The 22,791-nt window shown below is 35.2% G+C and overlaps 1 protein-coding gene across 1 annotated transcript in view; it reads left to right on the plus strand.

Annotated features, from left to right (window-relative positions):
• The window catches only part of ATRNL1 (attractin like 1), a 679,297-nt gene that overhangs the window by 279,158 nt on the left and 377,348 nt on the right, over positions 1-22,791 (plus strand). The window contains exon 25 of the mRNA XM_060125653.1: positions 6,654-6,715. Within this exon, the coding sequence (XP_059981636.1) occupies positions 6,654-6,715 (62 nt within the window). The remainder of the gene's footprint in view (positions 1-6,653; positions 6,716-22,791) is intronic.

Genomic DNA, 22,791 nt, shown 5'->3' on the forward strand with positions numbered 1-22,791 from the left:
GGAAGATTGTAGTCTAAACTAAGTCACCTTCTGAAAGAAATTCCAAGAAGCCAACATAGTTAAAAATGTTTATTGTTGAAATTAAGAAATTGAGGTAAAAATACACATTAAGAAACCATTTCTGATACCTTGATTTCAAATTATTTACATTGTAGGTAAAATTATAAATGGTAGATATTATAAAATTTTTTCTGTGATTATAAACAAAAACATTTTATACAGAAATGCATATTTTTCATAACATCTGAACTCTACAACGTATGTAAATTTTATAGGGGTAAATAGTATTTTATGATCTGAAATTAGAAGGTACTTATAGTCTGTGATTATTGATTTATAAAAGAAATTCAAATAAATAAATAATTTTTTAATGTTTCTCAGAATAACATCTGTACCTCCTTCCTTTCACGGCTCTTCATAAGGATATATAAAGTCCTAAGAATACTCTCGTGCTGAATTTTGCTATTGTTATTCATTTATTCAGCAAATTTTTATTAAATGCTTACTATGTACTATGTACCAAATACTGTTCTAGGTACTAGAATAGTGCCATGGGCATTATGAGCAAGGCTACTATTCTCAAGGAGTTTACATTTTAGTGGGGAAAGCTATTTTAACTAATGATCAACCAATAAATCAGATAATTTCAGACTGAAATATAAAAGAAGTAGGTTTACACAAGAGTATAGAATAGGGGAGAGGGCAGCTACTTTATATAAGTGTCTTAGAGAAGTATGATATTTGAGGTGAGCTCTAGATGATAATGAGCCAGCCACATGAAGACCAGTTGCCCAGTATCACTTAGAATGCTCTCCCTTTGTCTCTACTTACTCCTGTCTCTGTAGGTCTTTCAGTTTCATTGGAAGGGGCCTGGAGTTGCTGGACGCTCTTCCTAGATAGAGAAATGCTGAGAAAATAGTCAGATACATTTGCAACTAATGCTAGTATCATTTCTTTCTGCTACCCCTGCTTTTTTCTCCTGTCTTTTCTCAGTACTTCTGCATGTTTTTAGTTACCAAGGAGTGATTTCTTGTCCCACATATGTTAATATAGACAGTAGGATACTTTTAATGGTTTTTTTCATTAGAATTACCACGTTCTAAAACACTATATAATTTATAATTGTTATTACTGTTTCTGTCTACCCTGCCACAACCACTAAGAATCTTTTCTTCACTGATATATCCAAGAACCTGACATGGTGCCCAGAATATAATCGATATTCAGTGAAATATTTGATGGATGAATACCTTGACACTCCAGAGAGAGAATATTGAGAGACAATCTGCTTGAGTTAGTGTTTGCTTAGTCTTGTTCACCAATGCGACCAAATCTCCTTGTATCTGCCTTCCATTTTTATGCCTGTGCCTGACGACGGACTGTCTGACACGGTATCTTCCATAGGCTATCTCCTGTGGAACTTCCTATAGAAAGTCTCAGGTGGAGAAACATATAAAAAGATTTGCACAACACATTGTAATGCTGACTTTCCATTTGAACAACCAACATCAAATGCTGTTTAGCTTGAGTCCCCAGAGCCCAGATGGTATGCTAAGTATAGAGACTGCTTGTGCCATCTACATTTACTCTTGAGTACAATTATATTAACAGATCAGTTACATATAGATAATACAATTAAAGTTTCAGAATGTTTTAGTGCTTTCGTTCATGATTGTAACTTGTAGATCCTTCACTTGACTGCTTTATTTACTCAGATATTCTTTGGGAAAAATGCAAGACATTGTAGATACTTTCATTTGGGTCTATGTTTTGCTTACTTGCCTCAAAACATGATTTTTTTCCCCCAAGTTACTTAGCTGTATGGACCCAGAAAGGGCAAGCAAACCATAATAAAATTCTGCAGTACCAGCTTGAATCATGTACTTTGCCAGTCTAAATTGATTTTAACACTGTTGGCTGTTTCCACTGTTTATGCGTAACTTATCTTGAAGGAATGCAAAACCCTTTATAGGTTAAAGAATCAGAGTGATTATAATGATTTGCATTGACAGTATGCAAAGAAATTAGTGGCAAGACCCATATTTGAATATAGATGTATTTTTTCCTCCCCCCAAAATGTATCACTTGTTTTTTAAAGATGTCTTGGCTCTGTTCCTCTCCCCAGTTGGAACTTTTTTCCTTTGTTTCCATTTTCTCGCTCTGCTCAATTTTGATTTCACTTCCAACAGTTTTTCCTCAATATGGGGCCTGTCCTGGAATAGAGATTTGACTGGTTGCTTTTGAAAATTCATGTGGCCCAAGCTGTTCTAGCTCCTTTTGGAACTTCTCAAGGACCCTTTGCACTCATATGCTCTTGGACTAGGCAAAACCACTTACATTTTTACCTTCTGTATTCAGTGGGCCTGCCTGGTTCCAATGAATGCCTTTTGGATTTTCCTGTTGATTCCCACTTCTTACACCCTCACAGACCCTGGTACCATATGTGTCTGGTGTTGTGGTTTATCCATACCTGCTCATGTTTCGGCATTCAAGAGGAGGATAATTTTTCACTTAACTTCGTTGAAATTGTTTTCTATGTATTTTCTTTGTGCAGTTTACCTGCCATAGATAGGTAGGTAGGTAGATAGATAGATAGATACTGAGTTTTTTTTTTAATGTGGAAACTCAGCGATATTAAGATACTATGCTACCACTGGCACTGTCCACCTAGAACTCGGCCTCACAGATTATATTTCTTAATTTCCAAATAGTTAACTTGTTTTGATTATATCCAAAATTATAGCTTTAATTTTGATTTTAATCTGATAATATAGTACATAAAGTCACTACCATTTGGAATTTTTAAGTAGTTTCTCTGCGTAATGTACACTGTCTACTTTTCTACATGCTCTGTGGATTTAACAAAAGATTTGTTTTCCTATTTTATATGCTCCTGATTCTTTCTGCTCTGTTTTTAACAGACCTTTCTGGAAGTTCAGTCTGTAGTTGCTGTCAGTACTGCCTCACATTACATACTCGTCTTATGTTCTCTGTTTAGATTAACATTCCCACCCCTTCATTGAAAGTGCATTTGTTTGTTACCCACGAAGTTGATGTTGTCAAATGTAATGGTCATAGTCCCATCCTCATCTTACTCAACCAACAAAACCAGCCACTACTTTCCTCTTGGAAGATTCCTTTCCCTTGGCATCCTTGACACAATACTCTCCTGGTTTCCTCCTACTTAATTGTTCACTTTTTTGTTGTTGTTGTTAGCTCTAATAATGCGGTGGCCCTGAACATCCTCTTAGAAGTTTTAAATGAGTCATATCCAATCTTCACCAAGCCTTCTCACCTTTCACTCTAAATTATGTGCCCATCAACTTGGTTTTGCCTCCATGGCTACTACTCTTGTGCAAGCTACTATCACGTCATAACTAGGAAAATCTAATATCCCTGCTTTCCTCTATCATCTCTTTCCCACCCAGCAGCCAGAATGATATTTTTCTTGAGAGTTAGATTATGTCATTTCATGGCTCAGGCCTTATAATATGTCCCAAACTTTTTATCATGCCAAGGACCTAGGTGAATTAACCCCCGCTTGTCACTCTGAACTTATTTTTAACTTCTCTGCCCCTAGCTCACAGTACTCCAGCTCCTGTGATTTCAGTTTCTCAAACAGCTCTAGCCTAAGTGTACTATTCCCTAAGCCTGGAATCCTCTACTGACAGATCTTTGTGTGGCTTTACCACTCTTATTATTTGTATGTCCAGCTCATATATCATGTCTTCAGTGAGGCTGCCCCTAACTGCCTAATCTCAACTAGCTACATATCCTTCCACTGCATCACATCACTTTGTTTTTCTTCAGAACACTTACCATTGTTGAAAATTATGATAATCCACTTATGAGTCTACCTGGTTATTTTTTGCCTCCTGCTATTGGGATGCAAACTCCAAGAGACCAGGGACTTTGTCCTATTTACAAGGTTGTCACCAACTCCTAGAACAGAGCTTGCTTAAGCAATATTTCTTTGAATATTTCTTCATGATTTGAATAAATTAATTTTTGTCCTCTTTATCAGATGGTTATTAAAGAGATATACATATTAAAATTTATTCTGTAATTATGTTATCTAATTCTCCTTATAAGTCCAGACATTATGTTTTCACTTATTTGGCCTGTGTTTTTGGTGCATATAGGTTTATTATTTTTATTCATTTTTTGTGCCTTATACATTTTATTTGACCAGATTTTGATTTTGAATTTCACTTTGCTATTGATATTATCCTTCATGCCTTCATTGTTGTTGTTTCTAAGAGCCAATTTTTTTTTTTCACAATCCTTTATATTTTGGATATAAGTGTGTCACTGCTATAGATGTGCTTTCTATAAAAAACATAAAGCTAAATTATGCTTTTTAATGTGCTATGGAAATCTCTCTCTTTTGATGAGGATTCAGACTGTTCACATTTAGTGCAATTGCTTCTATATACTTTATCTTATTCCTTTATTTTTAAATTTATTTTATGTTATATGTATTATTTATTTTTTTTTCTTTTCTCTTTTCCATACATTTGCTAATTTCAAGCCTTTATTGAAGTCCTTTTTCTTCTTTTTCATTTAGATAGTTCTCAACACGGTCTAAGTTTACCTTCCTATTCCAATTTATCTTAAACCAATTTCATTGACTATGATTTCAAAATAATTATCCTTTTGAAGATTATCCAGTTCTCAATTGCTGTGTTCAGAATCATCTTTCCATGGATTTAAGTTACTGTTGACAATATTGTTTGATATGCTCTGTTTCTAAGATACTCTCATGGACAGTACCTGGAGAGAAAACTCATCTGTATCTTTTCCATTTTAAAAGATGTTTTTTCTTAAATCTTTTAAAACATTTTCACCTAGAACCAATCTCCTACAGCAATTGTCTTTCCTCATTGTCTGTATAAATGCTCTGTAATTATTCAAATGCTTAGAAGCTTTTTGGAAATGAATGTTATTATATTTAAGCTTTCATGTATATACCAAAAATTTAACCATTTTCTTGACTGGCTGTAATTCTTTATTTTATGTAAGAAACAATATTTCTTATTTTAGAATGCCATTTCAATTCCTTGCCCTGAAAGCTGGGACAATTGTGAGACTCATTTCCTTTCTTTTCCTTCACTCATGAATTGTATCCTCCTCTGTGTTTTGTCTAATGTCTGAATATGGTTTTTCCATACATTTTGTATAGTTTTCTAGTTCTGTAAGACAAGAGAGAAATCTCATCCTTGTTAGTCTATTTTCACTGGAAGTGGAAAGTGTATTACATGTTTTTGAAAATTTTTCATAAAAGATTATTAAAGGAGAAGATTTCAAGAACTTAATTGTTTAGCTTCAGCTATCTGGGAAAATTCACTTATGTTGACCAGCTCCTTTATACATGATGTAAAAGTATAATATTTACTGTATTATACTATATACCAGATATTATGGCAATAATTTTATTTCTATTAAATGAGTTAGTCTTTTCTCTAACACATGAGGTAGATGCTCTTATTATTGCCATTCACATATGGGACAAAAATAGGTTAAATAGTTTTCTAAAATATTTACATCTAGCAAGTGAAAAAGTTGGATTTTCTCTATTTCTGTATCTAAATAGATATTCTCTATTCAGATGCTACATTATTGACTAGTACACTATATAATACTTCCTCAAGAAACGTGTTACAGTATGATCTCTATAATGTTAACAAAAGTGGAGAACAATTTTAGCTTATTGATTTATTTCTCCTCTCAAAATTCATTAACATGAAAATATAAACTGAGGTGATGTATTTTATTCTTGCAGGGGTTTATAACAAAATAGTTGTATGCAGCTTCCCTAGACAAGAATATACAAGAAAAACTATTTCCCTCAGTTTCCTTAATACAGTTGAAATTAAGTTTTTCGGCACACAAGCAATTATCAATTGTATTGATAGAAAAATGTGATAATTATTAGATGAAGAAACTCATTTGCATGTTTTAGTTAGGCACATTTAATATGTCATAGGATTTCACATGAAAGTCTTAGCATGCATTACTGAAGTAATTTTATAATAGTTTTCTTTTTTTTCACATCTTTATTGGAGCATAATTGCTTTACAATGTTGTGTTAGTTTCTGCTGTACAACGAAGTGAATCAGCTATATGTATACATATATCCCCGTATCCCCTCCCTTTTGAGCCTCCCTCCCACCCTCCTTATCCCACCCCTCTAGGTCATCCAGAGCATGGAGTTGATCGCCCTGTGCTATGCAGCAGCTTCCCACTAGCCATCCACTTTACATTTGGTAGTGTATACATGTCAGTGCTACTCTCTCACTTCATCCCAGCTTCCCTCCCCGCCCCCCCAACCCGTGTCCTCAAGTCCGTTCTCTACGTCTGCGTCTTTATTCCTGCCCTGCCACTAGGTTCATCAGTACCATTTTTTTTAGATTCCATATAATCGTTTTCTTAAGCCATTTAATGTTACAGCCTGTGCAAAGGTCATCAGCAGTTGGTTATATTAGGTGTTCTCAATGAAATTTTGATTCCAGCACATATGATTTATAATATGGTGATCCAAATTTCTTGATGATTTAAAAATATTGTATTTACAAATGCCATGAAACATCACCACTTTGAAGAAGAGCATAGACTCAGTAAGTTTCAAACTTTCTTTTATTTTGATTTTTCAGATTGCATTCTCACAACACAATACAATCATGGATCTTGTGCAGTTTTTTGTCACCTTCTTCAGGTAATTTGCTTTTACTGACTTTGAATTTGTTAAACCAATGTTCTGATGTATGTTCTATCAATCTGTTAGGTAATTTATCAGTTCTTTAACCTTAAATATGATACAGTGTGTCTTGAATAGTTTTATATACTTAAATATATATCACAGAGCAGAAGAAGCATACTTGACATATACTTTCGCAAGTTTATTTTGCTGTAGTACTATTTAATAGCTAATTGATTCAGTGGAAAGAGGATGATAACCCTGTGTTCCCCTGTCATATAAGTAATTAAAGCCTGTTTTAATTAATAAAATTAACAGTGCATTCACTGTATTGATTAGGTCCATCTCCTAGCATTGAAATCCATATCAATTCAATTATTTCTTGGATTTCTTAGGTAATTATTATATGTGCTTAGCAATGTGATGAAATCTGTAGGGCATGAGAAGAAGTATGTATTTTCTGCCCTCAGAGAGCTTATAATCTAGAAGTACTAAATATGACTTAGGATATAGCATAGTTTCCTGGAATATTAGTTATTTGAGATATTAACAGTAGGTTCATTAAAAAGTGTTACATAATTAAATACATTTGGAAAATGCTGTGTATACTGAAGTTAAATAGGGCTTTTTAGGTTTGTTTTTAACTGACATTACTTCTCAGAGTTTTTTTTTCTCACAGTTTTTAATATGTTAATTTGCAGTGTATCTTTCTAAAAGAGAGGGCGGAGTTTGTAGCATTTCTCAAAACCTAAAAGCTCTCTTCGTAGAACATCTATTTTCATTTCCATGGGATGTAAATAAAGAAACGCTGGGCGAGGAGAAGCAGCTGAGTTTTAGTGGTAGAATATCTGTGTGATGGCACCTGAGATCATCTGGATTAGAAAGAATGTTATTTTTGTTAACATGATTATGATGTGTACCGCTTATACTGGTCCACTAGGTGCCTTTGTGTAAATTAGACAATTGTGCCTCCTTCTGGCAGGCATAGCCCCACATCACAGCACACAACTTTACAAACAGTGCATGTAATTTTGACCTTCGCTCACCAAGTTGTCTGGGCTGCGCTGAACAGCAAAGAACCTGTTAAACCAAATCCTTGACACAGATGATATGCCAAGCACTTTCCTCAACACCAAAGTAACCATTATTGGTTATCTTATAATGACACCATACAATCCTAATACCTTATCCACAGAAGTTAGCAAACATTTTCTGTAAAGAGCCAGTTAGTAAATATTTCAAGATTTGTGGGCTATAAGGTCTCTGTTGCATCTAAACAACTCTGCTGTTGTGGTGCTAAAGCAGCCTCAGCCAGTATGGAAACAAATCGGAGTGGCTATGTTCCAATAAACCTTTATTATAAAAACAGCTGCTAGGCTGAATTCTGCCTGTGGACATAATTTGCCCAACCCTTGATCTAACTTATGCCTGAATACCTTTAATGACAGGAAACACACCATCTCTTGAGATACCATTTTCTATCTTCAGATAACTAATTGTTCTTTATAATTGAGATGAAATCTGCCTCCCTGTAATAGCTCTTCTCATTTACCCATATGGGCTCATACATAGCAAGTCTAATCTCTCTCATCTCCATTTGCAGCCCTCTGGTTTTCTAAACTCTTTTCTCCAATTTACACATTCTCTGTTCGTTTATTCACTTCTTGTTGTCAAAATCCTTGCCATGTTGGTCACTTTGCTCTGAAAACAATCATGTTTGTATTTGTCCCTTAAAAAGTATTAATTTCCAGAATTTAACGCTAAATCATATATATCACTAACATGTGCAAAGTCTATTCATACTTTAAATTTGTCCCTTAAAAATGAAATTTGAGGAAACAACTTTTTTTAAATTAATTAATTTTTTTGGCTGTGTTGGGTCTTCGTTGCTGCGCACGGGCTTTCTCTCTAGTTGCAGCAGGCAGGGACTACTCTTCGCTGTGGTGTGCGGGCTGCTCATTGCGGTGGCTTCTTTTATTGTGGAGCACAGGCTCTAGGTGCGCGGGCTTCAGTAGTTGTGGCACGTGGGCTCAGTAGTTGTGGCTCGTGGGCTCTAGAGCGCAGGCTCAGTGGTTGTGGTGCATGGGCTTAGTTGCTCTGCGGCATGTGGGATCCTCTTGGACCAGGGCTCGAACCCGTGTTCCCTGCATTGGCAGGCAGATTCTTAACCACTGCGCCACCAGGGAAGTTCCGAGGAAACATCTTAAATATATTTAACGTTCTCTGATTTCGTACTTCTGAATATTAAGGGATATTAAGCCTATTAATTAGGTTACAATGTTTTTGGAAAAGTATTAGAAGTTGTAATTGAATGAGCCTTATTTAATGCATAAAAATAGAAGTTTTTGACAGAATAATGTGGATGTTAATATGCTAAAAAGTTTACTTTTGTGTAAAAATTCACAAAGCTGAATATATATGTAAATTATTTAAATGTTTAGGGTTTTATTTTAAGCTTTTGAATTTGTGTGCATGTTTAAGTTCAATAACTCTTTTATTAAGTAAAAGAAAGCTAGTGTTAATGTGTACCATGTCTTAGAGATGATCCTATTTATTATGTTGTCATCATGGACAAAGTAACATAAAATATTCTAAGCGTCACGTGAGATAAAGTATAGTTAATGGGTTTTTTATCATTTAAATTTTTCTCAGTATTAAAATGTAAATTAGACAGTTTTCTAATTGTCTCCTTGTTAAGAAAAGAAAATGCACAAATACTTTTAAGTTTATTATTTTTTTAAATAAAGCCACTGTTAAATTTTAAAAGAGAGTTTTAGACAGGTCAGCATTTATGGACATCCTTCAATCAGGCCGCTTTTAATGCTGTTGCTGTTTCTGAGTTATTGAAGTAGCATAGGTGAATGTGTCAGCCTTTCAGTTTAGCCATGGTTTGATGGAGGCCAGTTCATAAACTTTGTGTCAGTTTTTTACTTTTATATTGGGCATAGTTCTGGTGGTAAACATAATTGAGTCAGTACTAGGAAGATCACTTATAGGCATAGCCTGGCTCTGCTCTTAGCTTTCTGTGCCATCTTAAGTAGGTCACCTAGCATCTTTAAATCTCAGTCTTTTCATATCTAGAATTAAAGGATGTTGTTTTTAGAGTGTGTACTATAATATAGTGAATGATGAGAAAACTGAAAGGAATTATTTTAAAAATAAATACTTGTTTCTGGTATGTAAAATGGAAAAGTAAGTCTGTGTGAATCTGAATTTTAAAAGAATAAGCCTGGTAAATTAAATGGAGATATATCAGGGACCACTGCCCCTATACCATTTAGATTTTTAATGGTGGTTCTAATTTTCACTGTCCCACTGGAATTACAGAATGTTTTTGATTTACCATCTTGACCAGATGGCAGGTATTTTCAGAGGTTGCCACTTGATCTTTCCCACTATGATAGATCTTACCCCACAGGCCAGGGATGCAATGTAGGGGTTACTCTAATCACCTTGTACATAAATTCTAATTATACACTTGAGAAGTAGGGAACTTATCACTGGGTGGATGCATAGACACAGTTGGCCCACTATGATCCAGAATTTAGCCAGAATTTCTTACCTGGACCCTGGAGATACCCCAAGTCTAACAAGGGTTCATGATGGTATTTTAGTCCTTGGGTATCTCTGTGATCTCTAACCCTGTGTCTTATAGAAATCAAAATATCTACTTACTCCTCTTGCACTGTGTACATACCCGTGTATATACCTGTGTATATACCCAAATATACACAGGGCTCTTTGTGAAGGATCATACACAGGTCCCTTTGGGGATCATTTTATATACTTTCCAAGATGTTTCAAAATGTCTTTTCTTCTATGGACTCAGCCACCTATTCAGTGGGTTCTGGATTTGTAAATTAACTCATCTGGGAGCTGAGCAGAGGATCATGATTTTCTCTTGGCAACAACCCTCAGCCTTTGTTCCTCCATTCCTACTTACAACAAAAGTAAATGTTAAATAGCACCGTTGTTGGCTCTCCATCTATTTTGCCTTTCGAGATAGATACCATCCATTATTAATCATCCCACAGCTCGTTGTGGGCCAACACCCTTGTCTGTTCCTCCAGTCTTGTTGAACTTTATCCTCATTGTAGACCCTGGATTCTGTCAGTTAGGCACTGACCCTTGATCTTTTTTACTTTGGGGCCCCATCACTTAACACCTCCCTTTGTCACTGCCTCTCCTGTTGTCAGCTCTGGTCTGCAGAAGAAAGCCACCAGTGAACTTCTTAGTGAAGCTGGTGCCCCTTTCACTGGCAAATTTCTCATGGCCTTGGTGACTGGTACGTCCCATAGAAAGTAATCTACCGGCCTTACATAATATATCAATTCCGGTACATTCCCTCCTGTCAGCTTTTTTATTCTTTTCTCTTTCATCTTCTAGGGCAACTCAGGCATTTCCATTTCACTTTGCCTTGGCCAGTGCTTTTTCCAGGCTTATAAGAATCACTTCCTCATCAAGTTTTGCCCCATCCCCTGGAGTCCTCCATAGGGTATTATATCACCTGGTCCTGAGACTCTGCACCAAAATTCATGAATTCTTGTTTATCCAGGCTTACATTCCATCCCCCCTTGATCAAATACCACCAAAATCCAATTCCTGACATGATCTCCTGGCTGCTGCCAGTACATGCTAGCCAATTCTTGCAGCTTTTTCAAGTATATAATCTTTTCCCTTTCTTTTCAGGCCAAGATGCATTATTCTGTCATTAAATTCAGTTATTAGTCTAGCAATCAGGAGAGGAGGTGGTGGCAGCCTTTACGGGGGTGACCCTATTGTCTATTACTAGAAATGAGAGTTGTAGAACCAACATCCTCAGAAACGTCTATCTAGATAGTCCATTCTAGGTATTCCTATCCCATATTTCAAGAGCTCCAGTTTTCCAACAGTGGCCGTTGTCTTTGCATAAGAGGACTGCTTTGGCTGAGCAGTCTATCATCTCCGGAGCTCTGCAATTCTAACAGTTAGATCATCAGTCTGCTGCTCATTCATATTGGCTCCTCCACTGTCAAGAGGTAAGGGCCTGATTTAAAGCTATAAAAGAAACTCTCTAGCTCGTATATTTAGCCTGTAATGTTTATTAGTGGCCTTCAGTCTCTCATTATCCCTCTGTAGGGTCAATACAAACATAGCAGTAGTCAGCCAGCTCCACTCTCTTTTGAAAGCATTTTCCCCAGGTCACCACTGGTGAAATTTTTAGCAATTGAAGCCTTCTTCCAGGGACTGTCTGTGTCTCATCTAGCAACATGGATGGTTTCTCTTTAGCCTGCCAAATAGTGAGTGAGCCAGTTTCAGATCCCCATTTTACCTCCTGATTGCTCAGACCACAAGTCATCAGAGAAGTAGACCAAAATGGCATTAGCCATGCAGTAAATGTATTAGGGGGAACTCCTGTGAGGGAAAGAGCAAGGGAGAAGATGAGGGATCTTTTAGACCATGGTGCCAATCTGACCTTCGTGAAGTAGGGCAGGAAGAAAGGAAAGTTGAATGAAAGAGCCTGAAAGTTGGACAAGACCAATGGTGAGTCCTCGAGCCAAACTCTGCATTCTAACAGAGGAGTTATGCATCTCTCAGGATTAGGCCTTCCTTACTATTACTGCCATGCTCAGTCATTGACTGAGAACAGCTCTCAGGAAGTGTGGCCTCAGTGTGAATACAGTGATGGATTGCCTTAATATTTTTCCACTTTAATATTATGTTTTTTAGTACAAACAAGTTAGAATTTTCAATTTTATGAATTTTTGTGGTTTTCCCTTCAATTTTTTTATTGTGGTAAAATACATATAATATAAAATTTGCCATCTTAACCATTTTTAAGTGAACAATTCAGTGATGTTAAGTACACTTACATTATTGTGCAGCTATTTATACTATCCATCTCCAGAACTCTTTTTATCTTGCAAAACTGCAACTCTATACACATTAAACAGTAACTCCCTATCTCCTCTTCCCCAGCCACTGACAACCACCATTCTGCTTTCTGTCTGCATGATCTTTACTACTCTAGGTATCTTATAATAAGTGATGTCATATAATTTTTGTACTTTTGTGACTGGCTTATTTCACTTAGCATGATGTTCTCAAACCTCAACCATGTTGTGATATATGTCAGAATTTCTTTTCTTTTAAGGCTGAGTAATATTCCATTGTATGTATATACCACATTTTGTTTATCTATTCATCTGTTTATGGGCACCTGAGTTGCTTCCATGTTTTAGCTATTGTAAGTAATGCTTCTATGAACATGAGTGTACAAATACGTATTCAAGATTTTGCTTTCAATTCTTTTGGATATATTCTCAGAAGAGAAATTCCTAGGTCATATGGTAATTCTATTTTTAATTTTTTTTTAAGAACCTCCATACTGTTTTCCATAGCAGTTGTACCGTTTGCATTCTCACCAGCAGTGCACAAGGATTCCAGTTTTTCCATATTCTCACCAACACTTGTAATTTTCTTTTTCTTTATTCCTTTTCTTTTTCCTTTCTTTTTTTTTTTTTATTTTTTGATTGCAGCCATCCCAGAGGGTGCAACTTGGTATCTCATTGTGGTTTTGATGTACATTTCTTTAACTATTAGCGCTGATAAGCACCTTTTCACATGCTTATTTGCCATTCATATATCTTCTTTGTAGAAATGTCTGTTTAAGTCTTTCGTCCATTTTTATGCCAGTATCACACTGTCTTGATTACTGTAGCTTTGTGGTAAATTTTGAAATCAAGAAGTGTGGGTCCTCCATCTTTGCTCTTTTTCAAGATTTTTTGGGCTACTTGGGGTCCCTTGAGGTACTAAAATTCATATGGATATGGAAATAATCATGTGAGTTTTTCCCCTTCTTTTTGTTAATATGGAGTATTAGATTTAGGCTTTTCATATGTGAGACCATCCTTGCATTCCAGGAATAAATCGTTCTTGGTCATAGTATATAATTCTTCTAAAAAAATTTCCCCTTTTCAGCATCATTGTTCAAAAAGGATATTAGTACTTTTCTTTTTTTGTGTCTTTGTCTGACTTTGGTATCAGGATAATGCTGGCCACATAGGATGACTTAGGGATTGTTTTCTACTCTTTAATGTTTGGAACAATTTGAGAAGGACTGGTATTAGTTCTTGAAATGTTTAGTGGAATCAATCAGTGAAGCCATCAGGTCCCAGGCTTTTCTTTGTCAGGAGATTTTTGATTCAATCTCCTTACTAGTCATAGTTCTATTCACTCCTTCTATTTTTTCATGATTCAGTCTTGGTAGGTTTTGTGTTTCTAGGAATTTGTCCATTTCATCTAGGTTATACAATTTGTGTACAGTTGTTCATAGTACACTCTAATAAATCCTGTTTATTATCATAGGATCAGTAGTAATATCTATACTATATTTATTTTTAGTAAGTTGAATCTTCTCTCTTTCTTTTCCTTAGTAAATCTAGCCAAAGGTTTGTCAATTTTGTTGATTGGTTTGAAGAACCAACTGTTGGTTTTGTTGATTTTTCTCTATTATTTTCTATTTCATTTATCTGTTTTAATCTTTATTACAATATTTCCTTCCTTCTGCTAACTTTCGGTTTAGTTCTTTTTCTAGTTCCTTAAGTTTAATGTCAGGTTGTTGGTTTGAGATCTTTCTTGTTTTTCAATGTAAACATTTATAGTTAAACATTTCCTCCTTAGCACTGCTTTTACCGCATCCCATCAGTTTTATTACGTTCTGTTTCATTTTCATTTGTCTCTAAGTACTTTCTAATTTCCCTTGTGATTTCTTCTATGAGCTGTTGGTTGTTCAAGAGTATGTTGTTTCATTTCCCCAAATTTGTGAGTTTTCCAGGTTTTCTTCTGTTATTGATTTCTGACTTTATTCTGCTGTAGTTAAAGGAGATACTTTTCATGATATCTATTTTTTTTAATTTATTGAGAAAATTTGTGACCTAAAATATGGTATATCCTGGACAATATCTCATGTGCACATGAGAAGAATGTGTATCCTGTTGTTGGGAATAGTGTTTTACATATGTCCTTTGAATGTAGTTGGTTTATTTTGTTGTTCGAATCCTCTGTTTCCTTACTTATGTTTGTCTGGTGTTCCTATCCATTATTAAGAGTGGAGTTGAATTGTTGTTTTAACCATTTTGAATTCTCTGTGTCTTTATTGAAATTTTTGTCTTAATTTATAACTTGTTTTATATAAACTTAGATATAATATGATTTTGTTAGAATTTCCATGGTAAATCTATTTTCATTTCTTTACTTTCAATATTTTTTATTTTACTAGATTTTAAATGTGTTTCACGTACACCACAAATATCTGGACATTGTTTATCCTGTTGTAATAATCTGAAAATCTCTGACTTTTAAAGAAACAGATTTAGTGAATTTCTATTTATTGCAGTTATTGTTGTATTTTAATTTTTTTCTCCATCTTTTCACCTTTTAAAATGCTTTCTCAAGCAATCTTTTTTTCTTCTCCCCTGCTTTCTATTAAATTGAATGTCCTTTTAATATCATTTAATTGTTTTTCCTTTTAGCAGTTTAGGAATTATACATTTCAAATTTTTTCTTTAATGAATGCCCTTAAATTTTAACATGTATATTTTTCCTAACCAGTAATAATGTTAATCAGTGTCTTTTTTTACTCCTGAATCATATAAGAACACTAGAAAATTCGAAACTTTCACTTTTACATACAATTGTCTAATTTTAAATTCATTTTCTAATTTCTAATTTTATTTTTTAAAATAGCCTTATTGAGATATAATTCATATACAGTACAATTCACCCATTTAAAGTGCACAATTCAGTAGCTCTGTAGCCATTATCACAGTCAATTTTAGAACATTTTCATCACCCCAAAAAGAAACTGTACCCATTTGTAGTCACTTCCCATCCCTCTCCCCCACCCTAAGTTTTAGACAATCACTAATCTAGTTCCTGTATATAGATTTTCCTATTCTGAACATTTTCATATACTAATTAAAATCATACAATATTTGTTCTTTTGTGACAAGCTTCTGTCACTTATCACAGTGTTTACAGGGTTTATCCATGATGTTGTATGTATCAGTATATTATTGCTTTTTATTGCTACATACCATTCCGTTGTATGGATATGACACATTTTATTTCTCCTTTTTCAGTGATGGGCATTTGGGTGTTTTCCTCTTTTTGGCTCATGTGAATTACGCCACTATGAAGATTTGTGTCCATGTTTTTTTGTGGCGATAACGTTTTTATTTCTCTTGAGTATATACCTAGGAGTGGCATTGAGGGGTCATATAGTAACTCTAGATTTAACATTGTGAGAAACTGGCAAACTATTTTCCAAAGAAGATGTGCCATTTTACGTTCTCACCAGGAATGTATGAGGGTTCCAATTTCTCCATATTCTCAGTAACACTTCTTTTTATCTCTTTTTTATTATAGCCATCTTAGTGCATATAAAGTGCCAAAAGAGATGATGATGCTATTTTGGAGGATCCAGAAAGGATTTTAATTAATTAGAGGAATTTAAAGAATAGAAAAAGAAAGAAAAAGTAGGAGTTAAGCAATTAAAAAACAAGGATAATCAAAGATGACCCTACAGAAGTGAGCATGTGAGTGGGAAGAATAATGAAAAATAAACACTGTGATCAAGATTTGGGGAAATGAAACAATGATGTTGTCCATGAAGATATTTCAAAAGAGAAAAAGGAAGGATGTAACTCCCTACAGGGAGAGAAGTAAACCGAAATCATTGGTAACAGAATGCCTACATCAAAGTGGCATATCCCAGAAGGAGTATGTGGTATAAAAAAAAATTTTTTTAAATGGTGCAAGAACGAAGAACTCTGGGAAGAATGAAAAATAGAAGTCCTCCTTTTCAAAAGTGAGATTATGATAATGGATATGTTAATAGAAATGAGGCCTTAAGATATAGATTTCTCTAAGTAGAAACCATAAATTACATCTTATTATACTGGAGGTTTCTTCAGGAATTCTCTCCCTGGCTTTGCTGTAGAAGAAAACAGATATTTAGATCCCAACTCTTCTTTTAAACCAAAATATCAAATATAGCTTGAGTAAAATAGTAATTGCACGAAGTTTATTGCAACTTAGCTAAACCAGTGCTCCATGTCTAATTTTTAGTGCTGAGGTTTGGAACACTATAGACTGAAACTTAGTTCTTTCACTAAAATATTGCCTAGTACTTCAAAATCAACATGTCCTAAATTAAACTTGCTGTCTTGGCAAACAGCTCTTTTTTCTAGTATTCTCTAGCTCAGTTACGGTTACCACTATTAACCTAACTTCAATACCTGGGAATTAACTAAATACATTTCTCTTTCCTTAATCCCCTACATAAGCCCTGATTCTTCCTTCTGTCTATCAGTCTATTTTATTCAAAACAACCAAAGTGATTTTTTAACATAAATTGAATTATAAGAATCCATTGTTTAAAAGCTTCCTTTCACATTTATAATATAATTCAGACTAGACTTACAAGTTCCTCTGAAACCAGGCCAAATTATCTGCCTCCTCTCATATTATTCTCCACAAATTTATTATATTGCAGTCACTTTTTCTTCAGAGGTATCTGGTTTATTTCTTGTTTGGTTTTGTTTTGTCTTTCATTCCTTTGTAAAGTGTTTTAAAATTTATGTGCAGTAAAATTCCATTTGGGGGGAAACAGCCATATGAATTCTAAAATATGTATGGTTTCTTTTTTTTTTTAAATTTTTATTGGAGTATAGTTGATTTATAATGCTGTGTTAGTTTCTGCTGTACAGCAAAGTGAATCAGTTATACATATACATATATCCACTCTTTTTTAGATTCTTTTCGCATATAGGTCATTACAGAGTATTGAGTAGAGTTCCCTGTGCTATACAATAGGTCCTTATGAGTTATCTGTTTTATATATAGTAATGTGTATATGTCAATCTCAATCTCCCAGTTTATCCCTCTCGCCCTTCCTCCTCAGTAACCATAAGTTTGTTTTCTACATCTGTGACTCTTTATGCTTTGTAAATTAGTTCATTTGTACCTTTTTTTAGATTCCACATATAAGCGATATCATATGATATTTGTCTTTCTCTGAGTTACTTCACTTAGTATGATAATCTCTAGGTCCATCCATGTTGCTGCAAATGGCATTATTTCATTCTTTTTATGGCTGAGTAGTAGTCCATTGTATATATGTACCACATCTTCTTTATCCAGTCCTCTGTTGATGGACACTTAGGTTGCTTCCATGTCTTGGCTATTGTAAACACGGCTTTTAAGGAACCTCCATACTGTTCTCCATAGTGGCTATATCAATTTACATTCCCACCAACAGTGCAAGAGGGTTCCCTTTTCTCCAGACTCTCACCAGCATTTATTGTTTGTAGATTTTTTGATGATGGCCATTTTGACTGGTGTGAGATGATATCTCATTGTAGTTTTGATTTGCATTTCTCTAATGATTAATGATGTTGAGCATTCTTTTATGTGTTTGTTGGCAGTCTGTATATCTTCTTTGGAGAAATGTTTATTTAGGTTTTCTGCCCATTTTTGGATTGGGTTGTTTATTTTTCTGACATTGAGCTGCATGAGTTGCTTATATGTTTCAGAGATTAATCCTTTGTCAGTTGCTTCATTTGCAAATATATTCTCCCAATCTGAGGGTTGTCTTTTCGTCTTGTTTATGGTTTCTTTTGCTGTGCAAAAGCTTTTAAGTTTCATTAGGTCCTGTTTGTTTATTTTTGTTTTTATTTCCATTTCTCTAGGAGGTGGGTCAAAAAGGATCATGCTGTCATTTATGTCAGAGTGTTCTGCCTATGTTTTCCTCTAAGAGTTTGATGGCGTCTGGCCTTACATTTAGGTCTTTAATCCATGTGGAGTTTGTTTTTGTGTATGGTGTTAGGGAGTGTTCTAATTTCATTCTTTTACATGTAGCTGTCCAGTTTTCTCAGCACCACTTACTGAAGAGGCTGTTTTTGCTCCACTGTATATTCTTGCCTCGTTTATCAAAGATAAGGTGACCATATGTGCGTGAGCTTATCTCTGGGCTTTCTATCCTGTTCCATTGATCTATATTTCTGTTTTTGTGCCAGTACCATACTCTTTTGATTACTGTAGCTTTGTAGTATAGTCTGAAGCCAGGGAACCTGTTTCTTCTTAGCTCCGTTTTTCTTTCTCAAGATTGCTTTGGCTATTCGGGGTCTTTTGTGTTTCCATACAAATTGTGAAGTTTTTTGTTCTAGTACTGTGAAAAATGCCAGTGGTAGTTTGATAGGGATTGCATTGAATCTGTAGATTGCTTTGGGTAGTAGAGTCATTTTCACAATGTTGATTCTTCCAATCTAAGAACATGGTATATCTCTCCACCTATTTGTATCATCTTTAATTTCTTTCATCAGTGCCTTATAATTTTTTGCCTACAGGTCTTTTTGTCTCCTTAGGTAGGTTTATTCCTAGATATTTTATTCTTTTTGTTGCAGTGGTAAATGGGAATGTTTTTTTAAATTTCACTTTCAGATTTTTCATCATTAGTGTATAGGAATGCAATAGATTTCTGTGCATTAATTTTGTATCCTGCTACTTTACCAAATTCATTGATTACCTCTAGTAGTTTTCTGGTAGCATCTATAGGATTCTGTATGTATAGTATCATGTCATCTGCAAAGAGTGACAGCTTTACTTCTTCTTTTCTGATTTGGATTCCTTTTATTTCTTTTTCTTCTTCTGATTGCTGTGGCTAAAACTTCCAAAACTATGTTGAATAATGGTGGTGAGAGTGGGCAGTCTTGTCTTGTTCCTGATCTTAGTGGAAATGGTTTCAGTTTTTCACCATTGAGGATGATGTTGGCTGTGGGTTTGTTATATATAGCCTTTATTATGTTGAGGAAAGTTCCCTCTATGCCTACTTTCTGGAGGATTTTTATCATAAATGGGTGTTGAATTTTGTCGAAAACTTTCTCTGCATCTTTTGAGATGATCATATGGTTTTTCTCCTTCAGTTTGTTAATATGGTGTATCACATTGATTGATTTGCGTATATTGAAGAATCCTTGCATTCCTAGGATAAACCCCACTTGATCATGGTGTATGATCCTTTTAATGTGCTGTTGGATTCTGTTTGCTAGTATTTTGTTGAGGGTTTTTGCATCTATGTTCATCAGTGATATTGGCCTGTAGTTTTCTTTCTTTGTGACATCTTTGTCTCGTTTTGGTATTCGAGTGATGGTGGCCTCGTAGAATGAGTTTGGGAGTGTTCCTCCCTCTGCTATATTTTGGATGAGTTTGAGAAGGATAGGTGTTAGCTCTTCTCTAAATGTTTGATAGAATTTGCCTGTGAAGCCATCTGGTTCTGGGCTTTTGTTTGTTGGAAGATTTTTAATCACAGTTTCAATTTCAGTGCTTGTGATTGGTCTGTTTATATTTTCTATTTCTTCCTGGTTCAGTCTCGGAAGGTTGTGCACTTCTAAGAATTTGTCCATTTCTTCCAGGTTGTCCACTGTATTGGCATATAGTTGCTTGTAGTAATCTCTCATCATCCTTTGTATTTCTGCAGTGTCAGTTGTTACTTCTCCTTTTTCATTTCTAATTCTATTGATTTGAGTCTTCTCCCTTTTTTCTTGATGAGTCTGGCTAATGTTTTACCAATTTTGTTTATGTTCTCAAACAACCAGCTTTTAGTTTTATTGATCTTTGTTGTCATTTCCTTCATTTCGTTTTCATTTATTTCTGGTCTGATCTTTATGATTTCTTTCCTTCTGCTAACTTTGGGGGTTTTTTGTTCTTCTTTCTCTAATTGTTTTAGGTGTAAGGTTAGGTTGTTTATTTGAGATGTTTCTTGTTTCTTAAGGTAGACTTGTCTAGCTGTAAACTTCCCTCTTAGAACTGCTTTTGCTGCATCCCATAGGTTTTGTGCCGTTGTGTTTTCATTGTCATTTGTTTCTAGGTACTTTTTGATTTCCTCTTTGATTTCTTCAGTGATCTGTTGGTTATTAAGTAGTGTGTTGTATAGCCTCCATATGTTTCTATTTCTTACAGATTTTTTTCCTGTAATTGATATCTAGTCTCATAGCATTGTGGTCGGAAGAGATACTTGATACGATTTCAATTTTCTTAAATTTACCAAGGCTTGATTTGTGACCCAAGATATGCTCTATCCTGGAGAATGTTCCATGAGCAATTGAGAAGAATGTGTATTCTGTTGTTTTTGGATGGAATTTTCTATAAATATCAATTAAGTCCATCTTGTTTAATGTATCATTTAAAGCTTGTGTTTCCTTATTTATTTTCATTTTGGATGATCTGTCCATTGGTGAAAGTGGGGTGTTAAAGTCCCCTACTATGATTGTGTTACTGTCGATTTCTCCTTTTATGGCTGTTGGTATTTGCCTTATGTATTGAGGTGCTTCTGTGTTGGGTGCATAAATATTTACAATTGTTATATCTTCTTCTTGGATTGATCCCTTGATTATTATGTAGTGTCCTTCTTTGTCTCTTGTAATAGTCTTTGTTTTAAGTCTATTTTGTCTGATCTGAGATTTGCTACTCCAGCTTTCTTTTGATTTCCATTTGCATGGAATATGTTTTTCCATCCCCTCACTTTCAGTCTGTATGTGTCCCTAGGTCTGAAGTGGGTCTCTTGTATACAGCATATATACGGGTCTTGTTTTTGTATCCATTCAGCCAGTCTATGTCTTTTGGTTGGAGCATTTAATCCATTTACGTTCAAGGTAATTATCGATATGTATGTTCCTATTACCATATTCTTAATAGTTTTGGGTTTATTATTGTAGGTCTTTTCCTTCTCTTGTGTTTCCTGTCTAGAGAAGTTCCTTTAGCATTTGTTGTAAATCTGGTTTGGTGGTGCTGAATTCTCTTAGCTTTTGCTTGTCTATAAAGCTTTTAATTTCTCCATCAAATCTGAATGAGATCCTTGCTGGGTAATCTTGGTTGTAGGTTTTACTCCTTCATCACTTTAAATATGTCCTGCCACTCCCTTCTGGCTTGCAGAGTTTCTGCTGAAAGATCAGCTGTTAACCTTATGGGGATTCCCTTATGTGTTACTTGTTTTTTTTCCCTTGCTGCTTTTAATATTTGTTCTTTGTATTTAATTTTTGATAGTTTGATTAATATGTGTGTTGCCGTGTTTCTCCTTGGATTTATCCTGTATGGGACTCCTGTGCTTCCTGGACTTGATTAACTATTTCCTTTCCCATATTAGGGAAGTTTTCAACTATAATCTCTTCAAACATTTTCTCAGTCCCTTTCTTTTTCTCTTCTTCTTCTGGGACCCCTATAATTCGAATGTTGGTGTGTTTAATGTTGTCCCAGAGGTCTCTGAGAGTGTCCTCAATTCTTTTCATTCTTTTTTCTTTATTCTGCTCTGCAGTAGTTATTTCCACTATTTTGTCTTCCAGGTCACTTATCCATTCTTCTGCCTCAGTTATTCTGCTTTTGATCCCTCTAGAGAGTTTTTAATTTCATTTATTGTGTTGTTCACCTTTGTTTGTTTGCTCTTTAGTTCTTCTAGGTCCTTGTTAAACATTTCTTATATTTTCTCCATTCTATTTCCAAGATTTTGGATCATCTTTACTATCACTATTCTCAATTCTTTTTCAGGTTGACTGCCTATTTTCTCCTCATTTGTTAGGTTTGGTGGGTTTTTATCTTGCTCTTTCATCCGCTGTGTTTTTCTGTCTTTTCATTTTGCTTATCTTACTGTGTTTGGGGTCTCCTTTTCGCAGGCTGGAGGTTCGTAGTTCCCGTTGTTTTTGATGCCTGTCCCCAGTGGCTAAGGTTGGTTCAGAGGGTGTGTAGGTTTCCTGGTGGAGGGGACCTAGTGCCTGTGTTCTGGTGGATGAGGCTTGATCTTGACCTTCTGGTGGGCAGGTCCACGTCTGGTGGTGTGTTTTGGGGTGTCTGTGGCCTTATTATCATTTTAGGCAGCCTCTCTGCGAATGGATGGGTCTCTGTTCCTGTCTTGCTAGTTGTTTGGCATAGGGTGTCCAGCACTGTAGCTTGCTGGTTGTTGAGTGAAGCTGGGTCTTGGCGTTGAGATGGAGATCTCTGGGAGATATTACGTGGAGCTGGGAGGTCTCTTGTAGTCCAGTGTCCTGAACTTGGCTCTCCCA

Source organism: Lagenorhynchus albirostris, chromosome 16, assembly GCF_949774975.1.
Source record: "Lagenorhynchus albirostris chromosome 16, mLagAlb1.1, whole genome shotgun sequence".
Classification (NCBI taxonomy): domain Eukaryota; kingdom Metazoa; phylum Chordata; class Mammalia; order Artiodactyla; family Delphinidae; genus Lagenorhynchus; species Lagenorhynchus albirostris.